At 39.0% G+C, this 8066-nt stretch overlaps 1 protein-coding gene across 1 annotated transcript; it reads left to right on the forward strand.

Annotated features, from left to right (window-relative positions):
- The first annotated feature begins 330 nt into the window (after window positions 1–330).
- LOC105039318 (uncharacterized) lies at window positions 331–3917 on the forward strand. Its single transcript, XM_029262789.2, has 2 exons — window positions 331–1578; window positions 3596–3917. Exons 1-2 carry the CDS (start codon window positions 406–408, stop codon window positions 3755–3757), a joined length of 1335 nt encoding a protein of 444 aa, XP_029118622.2. The 5' UTR covers window positions 331–405; the 3' UTR covers window positions 3758–3917.
- The last annotated feature ends 4149 nt before the right edge of the window (window positions 3918–8066 follow it).

Below are 8066 nucleotides of genomic sequence, written 5' to 3' on the forward strand. Positions count from 1 at the left end.
GATAATATTTTAGACTATAATATGCCACAGTATATCATAATTTATTTTAAAAAATAAAAAATATTTTTTTCTTATTAAATTTTTAAATAAAAAATTAATTATTAATATTAAATATATATTAAAATATAATAATTATATAGATCAATCGAATAAGATAATACCATATCAGAATTTCTCCGTCGCCCCAGGTGCACAAAGAATTTCTCAAAGCAACATGCCATAGAACTTGATTTGGATCCTACTTAGATGGCGAGACGGAAACGTATTAGGACTCAACAAGACCGGCACTGCACGCCTACTACTCTCGACCCAACCCCCATATAACACAGTCCGAAGCCTAGTGTCTCTCTTTTTCTTTTTTCCGACCTCGAATCCCTTCCTCTCTTCTTCTTCGTTCCTATAGCTATGGATTCCTTGTTAGCCAACTATGCTTCTTCCGACGACGAAGATAACGTAGAAGAAGAAAAGAATGCCTCCGCTCCTCCCCCCAAACCCTCTCTCTTCACCTCCTCTCTCCCCTCTCCCAAGGCCTCCTCCTCCGCTTCCCTCTTCTCCTCCATCCCTCCTCCCAAATCCTCCATCTCCCCGGCTTCTCTAAACCCTTCTGCGCCCAAATCCCGCGATCTCGGTGGCGAGGGCGGAGAGAACGACGAGATAGGAAGCAGATCCGCCTCCAAGAACCCTCCCTCATCCGGCCCCCCTTCGAGGGCCCCCTCGTCTTCGATCTTCTCCTCTCTGCCCCGGCCCAAAACCTCCGCCTCTTCTTCCTTCTTCTCTTCCCTCCCTCCTCCCAGATCCTCCCAGCAATCGAATCTCCCGAAACCCTCGAATCCTGCTTCCTTGGATCAAAACCCTAAGAAAGTCGTCCAAGTCACGCTCCCTTCGAACCCCTCCTTGCTTCGAAACGGAAATTTTGAAGACGACGATGATGAGGAAGAGGAGAAAGAGAGGAAAAGGGGCAAGGATTCTTCTTCCATCGCCTCCTCTAAATCCCTTTCTTCGATGCTTCCCGCCCCGAAGAATTCTCTTTGCTCGGCCCCTGCTGCAGGACGGAGATCCATAGTGGAAGCCGATGTCCCGGCGGCGAAACCCGAGGGTATCGGACAGCAGCAGGAAATGAGTGCTTTGGAGAGTTATGGGAGTTATTATGATGGTAGTTTGGTTGGTGGCTCTGGGGAAGCTGGGGCAAGGGAGCCGACGGTAAGTTCAGAATTCAGGAATAGCAGTGAAGCTTCTGGTTGGGATCCCAATTACGGAAGCGCTGTCGGTTATGGGAGTGGGGGTGAGGTCGATTATGGGAGCGGGGGAGGCATGGATTATGGGAGTTATGGGGGCACCATGGGTTATGGGAGTTACGGGGGCACCATGGACTATGGGAGTTATGGGGCCAATTGGTCTGATGGATCAGCGACGATGGCAACGCCAGAGATCGCAGATATGGGGAAGATTGCAGGGAAGAGAGGGAGAAATGAGATTCCTATGGAGGTTGTGGAGGTGAAGCAGGATGAACTGATGAAGAATAGACCAAGGGAGGACAAGGCAAAGCTGACTGGGTTAGCCTTTGGACCATCTTATCAGGTTTGAGATTTGCCTACTCATTATTGATTTTTGCTGATTTTATTTGTGATGCTCATGTTCAACTATGTCTTGTTCTCCTAATACCCTAACACTGGCGCATTATCTTGTTCCTCAAGGGAAATTGGACTCTGATGTCATAGCTTGCCGAGACTTGTTTAGTGGTAATAGAATGTAATGAGAAAAAAGGATGTTTCCAATTGAGCAACTCCCACAAGAGGAGACAAAGGAAAAAAAAAAGGATACTTGTCCTGTTATTGCTTTTGATTAGCTAAACACGATTATTGCTGATCATTGCAGATTATTGCATCTTGGTCACCAAAAGCTGCTGCTTTCTCTACACTTGTATATTAGGAATTGTTAAAGGCTTTAGCATTCCTTCACCATGATGACTTTATCAGTTTATCTCCATTCAGAATCTGACCAAGTTTTGATTCCTCTTCTCCAATGGAACTTCATGGTTGCTTCTACTACCTTAGTGGTCAGCTTTGGATAAAAATCTTGGTTCTAGATATTGTATTTTGTTCTGCAACATGTCAAGCATATTGACCAACTCTTCTAGTTCTCTATCAAGTTTCTTCCCCCTAAATCACAAGATGACATGTCCTTACTGTGCTCGACCATGAAGCAGTCCGCCTAACTTGAAGGCCGCTCTTGCCATTGGAGTGAACTAAATTCACATTGAAGGAATATTTTGCCAAACTTCTGTGTTATTCCCCTATTGCTTTGTTTTAAGTCCTTCATGAAGAACTCCATGGTAGTTTAAATATGTGGTAGTATACTACAGGTGTTCATCTTGGATGTTCTATAATCTCCATTCATCCATTTTCTTTCCATCTTGTTAGGTATAACCTCATCTGTCAATCTTTACTTTGTATTCTGCAAGAAATGCATCATCAATTTATTTGGAGCATCTCCCACTTTTCCTGATTCTCCTAACCTTCTATACCTTTTGAACAAATTTCTTCTGGCAAGAAACTAAGAGACAATGTATGGCTTACAGTTTGTGCAACATGGATGCAATATCTTGAATTGCATAAGCAGAAGATGTGTGGCTTTATGCCCTTTGCTTTTTGTCTAGACTCTTTCGACATCTAGCAGAACCTTGGATGGTGGCTTTCTGGTTTCATGAGCTTAAATTGCATGAGCAGTAAAACAGGTTTCCTTCCTGTTGACCAGCCTTTAAAGGTTTCCTTCCTAATTCTGGCAATCCCTCCCTTGTCAAAGGTTGCCTTGACCAAGGTATTAGGTCTTTAGCGTGTGCTGCGTCAGTACTAGCACTGGCACGAAATGGCTAGTGGGCCTTTGATCAGTGACTGGCACTTTCACAGCATGCATACTTGAAACCTTGACCAGAAATCAGCTTTGAAAGTTTAGAATTCAGTTTTGATTTCAGGTTTGAGAGTCAGTTGTAGAACTTTTCAAGTATTTGGTGCAAACCTTGACCTATAAAGCCAACTTGTTATAGATAATACTTATTGGTTAAGCTTCAATTTAAACCAAAGAAAAGAAAATTTTTCAACCTTCTTCCTTTCTGTTCTTATTTCTTCAATTAGATCATTCGCCCCTTCTTTATTTCTCTTGGCAATCAAATTTAGTTGACTTTTTTAACTAGTTTATACTTGTTCTTGCACTAGTTGAAATTATACTTCTTATCACCGGTGATACTTCTTGACAGCCTTTTGTTGGTGTCTTAAATCGGAAAGTTCCATTGGCACCAAATGCCTGGTATAGTAGGCTTTTGTGTTTTTGGTATAACATTGTGTTACCATCCTTTGCAGCTCTTTGTGAGATGAAAGCTTGTTTTGATTTGGCACATTCAAGTTAAAAATTATCTTGTAGACCAACTGGGTGATGTGTATTGCCACTTTTCTGTATTACAGTTTACACATTCACATTGCAGGATTTGTGCGATCTACCAAGCGTAGTTACATCACCCTTAAGTTCAATAAGCTTTCTGGTGATGCTACGGGATATCATATATTTGACATTCTGATAAATAAATTTAATTTCCATGCAGCCGGTTTCTTCAGCCAAGGGAAAGCCCTCGAAACTTCAAAAAAGAAAGCATCAGATTGGTTCTTTGTACTTTGACATGAAGCAGAAGGAGATGGAGCTTGCAGAGCGGCGTTCTAAGGGTTTGCTTACCAAAGCAGAAACACAGGCCAAATATGGTTGGTGAGCAATATGTATATTAGGGAACCGTATCTCTGTATGAACAACAGTATGGGAAAAGTAATTACTTGATCAGTTAGTTTGTAATTTTTGGTCAGTATGTTTTCATTTTCACAAAAATCTTGTTTGATTCATTAACATAATATCATGAGCTTACTTTTTGGACATGAGGATGTTGTCACACAATGGCCATCTGACATAATCTTCCTTTGTAGAAATGTCATACTCGAGCCCCTTTGCATTATTTACTCTATTGTTTAATTTATTGCATCAAATCGGATTATGGATAAGCAAGTGGTGTAAGTCTATCTATTGGAGCACATATCTGCTTCTGGGTCAGCTCTTTTAGCAATTGCCTTTAAGAGTTTTGGATGTTTTCATTGTATGCGTGGAAACACTCATTTGTAGTCATAGAGTTCAGAACTAGGATCTTTTATGTGTCATCAACTGTGGAAACATGAAACAAAGGATTTCTACTTTCTAAGGCTTTTATTTGGACCAATGTTCTGAAACCTGGTCCAGACATCAACTTATTTTGATGTCCTGGTCACGATTCAGTGTGTCGACTATGGGTCAACCTATTAACCCATGGCATCATAAATAAATTAATTAAATAAATACCAAAAATAGTAGAAATATTTAGAAAGTCTAAAAATAGAGAATATGAAAAATATGTAAAAAGTATAGATATATGTAATTTACAAGTTAATAACTTGAATCTTAAGTAGAATTTACAACATCAACCAAAAAACAAGGCCTCTGAATAGTGGTCAAATTGGGCGGGCTAATAATGGGTCGAACCATCGATTAGGTGGAGTCTTAAAACATTGACTAGGACTATTGAAAGCCAAGGAATGCCATGAATCCTGACTAGTATACTTGCTCTTAAGATATCAATAGCTCTAAGTTTCCTGTTAAGGCTTGATTTTTGACTTGTAAGAGATCATTGTATGGATGATAGATCTGGGAAGAAACATGACGTATGTATGATATGTCATTGTAAAGAAGAAACCAATATTGCATTTTGAGACGTATACATGATATGTCGTTGTAAAGAAGAACCCAATATTGAATTTTGGAACCTCTACCACACTTTCTGGTTGAAGGTTTAGCTGACAACCCTTGAACCACCCACCTATGAACCCACATGAGATAAGATCAAGAGAAGTGGTATGCTCACTTTCTTTTCTGATATATGATTATTCAATGGATCTTCCTCTATAACATACTATAACAAAGATACAACAAACGTGCACCTGATAAAAAGAGAATTTAGTCCATTCAAGATAATTGGAAAATAGAAAAAAATCTATCAATCATTGTCCAAGGCTTATAATATTAGATTTCTATTTTTCATTCGGATGAATAATCAGACCCTGAATCTCCACCGAATTGTAGATTTCACTTGCCGATTTGTCATTAATCCTGTTCACAGATGTCCTTCATCAGCAGTCATCCTTTATATATCACAAACTTGAATCCGTCGTTTACTCTCATATAGGATTTCTGTTAACTGTTCAAATTATGATGCTTTGTTAATTTCTATGGAGACAAAGGGGACTGTGTCATGAATGAACACTTCAAGTTTTCTTTTTTTTTTTTTTTTGCCTTACCCAAATTGTCTACTTTGTCTTTTACAAAAATAGGGGGTATTATAATCTAAAATAATGAAAAAAAGGATACCTTGTTGTTCAAGGCCTGTTTGGATGCTTGGTTTCTATGCTTGTGAGAAGATGGTGGCAAGAGGGGTTTGGAAGATGGAGGTCACTAGTTGATCTAATTGATCCCATGATTGAGATACCAAAAATCACCTTTTCAGGTGTATTCTTGGATGTCTTCAATATTTGGAATGGAGTCCATAGGCCTTTGAGGTTCTCATAATTTATCTTTTCGCTGCCATCTCATCTCCAGCCTGCTCCTACTTGTGCGGGAGTTGTTTCTGGATCCACTAATCAGGCATCCAAAGAGATTTAGACTGTTGTTTTCTGAACACTCGCATTTAGCTCCAACAATCTATGGCGGATATGTATTGGATACTTATGAAGAACTTTGGTAGTCACTTTTAAAGTTTGGAAGAGTAAAACTTTTCCAACACTGATGTGAGTTGAACTCTTCCAACAAGTTTGATCCTTTAATTTGATATTAGGAGTGAGTAGTTATTCTTTTTAAAGATTTGCTAAGAATGTAGGTCTTTAAACAACTTTGTAAAATATTATTTCTAACATCCTTAAGTTATTTGGGAAGTTTGAATGAGGAATATATATTGAAAGATCTTAATAAACAATATCTTTGTGACATTTTCTTTTAGTAACATGTAATGGTTAAAGGTATAGTTATATAATTTAAGTAAATTTATATGTTTTCTTTCCCCCGTTGCTGGGTCGGAACTTGGATACATGCCTGGAGCTGATTCTCCTATCTGTGTACGTGCAACACCGGTCCAGACTAAAAGCTGGCAAATTGGTTGCCCGGATCATCCTACCGGCCATGATAAATGAACCTTACTGTAAAATTTAACGACTTATCAAACAAATTACAATATGTTTGATTATGATGTCTACCCTTCTAGTGGTCATGTTGCCGTCTCAGAGATTATACCACGCGTGTGAGTATGAAACTGTGAAGTTCCAAGATCACCGAAGAAGGTAATTCAACTTCTCTTTTAAATGATATATAAGAATTTAAGAAAAACAGAAAATCATTTCTTTCACTTAATAAATGCGACATAGATGGAAGACAACTCCTTTGAAAGGTGATAACTTTTGGATGTTTCCTTACACCTAGTATCAGCTTATCCATCTCCTATAAATTCTTCCGACCAAAGAGCCCTGAAAAGATTTTACTTGTCTAAACAAACCAGGCTCGTCAAACTGAAATATGAACTATCTGTCACCTTTTGAGATGATATGTGAACTACCTGCATTAAACAGAGTGCCAATATTCTAGCATTACTATGATAATCCACATGACTATTGCCATCTTAGCTTAATCATAATATTGCTTTAACAACTTGCGCAACATTAGAGAGTAATCATAATCGTATCTGTCACCTTGTTGCCTAGCTGGTTCAGCCGCACCTTTGCTTTACCAACATCCGTAACGTGGATGGTAATTCAGACTTCCAGAGTTTTTGGCTGCCAACCTGCTGATTTGAAATAATTAAGTTCCTGTGAGATCACCTGGATATTTCATTAATTCGAATGCAACCTCTTGTGAGGAACACCCAATAGTATAGCTGACTTGAAATAATTAAGTTCTCAGTTTTTTCCTGATGGCCCCGGTCCAACGACATTGATATCACCCCGGCTTGAGCATGTATCATCCAAACCCTTTCTTTCTCGATTTCTGACCAGGCCTGAGCACCGCTTCTAGGACTCCATCCAATGAGTGTTCCGATAATAATCTTGTCCAACTTCTGAGGCTCTGGGTTGTTTTCTACAGACTGCTTTAGGACCCACCATATTGTGTTGGGTTGAGAAAAATTGTGTTTGATTTTGGAGGGCCTGTTACAAAGAACGTAACTTGAATAATTATTGATAGTGTTGTTGGCAAGTTTAGGAGAGTTGCAGATTAGTCCGTGGAAGTAGGAATATGTGTTGGAAGTAACATTGGTGAAGTACATGTGTGGTTATTCGGAAGGCTATCCTATCCATGGGAATCTGATGCATGCAAGTGGCACAAGTGACGTGCTAATTGGTCTTACCAACCCCCTTTGATTGTCTTCTTATTTTACTCTGTCAAAGTTTGTGCCAAAGAATTGTAGGGAAACTCAGTTTTGTTCTAGTCTTTGCTGATAGAATGGTGGCAGATAATCGCCATGCAAGTTCTTACAGCATATGATTTCTATGACGTAGCTAAAATGAAAAATAACTACTCTTTCATGGCATCCTTTGGCATAACTTCTTTTTTCAATCATTGCAAATCAGAATTTTACTTTTTTTTTTAATTTTATTTTTTTGAAACTTTCAGATTTTTATATTATGATTGAACTAATATCCTCAATATGCCTGCCGGAACTGCAAGGTTGCGTCATTCTTGTAACAAAAACAAATCCAAGGAAGCGGCTTCATTACCGGGCACAAGCAATCAGTTTATTAATTTCTGGATGCAGTTGCAGAACAACAATGTTTAAATGCTTTACAGGCTTCATGCATGTGGATTCTGATCAAAGGAATGAGGTTTATCTGCATGGGTATGATTTTATGATGCCAAACAATCCATGTTTCCCATAACATCCATATGGTGCCAAACAATCCCGAAAGTTTTGTGTAAAACAGATGCCGCTTTGATGCTATTGGGAAACCTCAGCGTTTAGA

This window comes from Elaeis guineensis, chromosome 1, assembly GCF_000442705.2.
Source record: "Elaeis guineensis isolate ETL-2024a chromosome 1, EG11, whole genome shotgun sequence".
NCBI lineage: Eukaryota > Viridiplantae > Streptophyta > Magnoliopsida > Arecales > Arecaceae > Elaeis > Elaeis guineensis.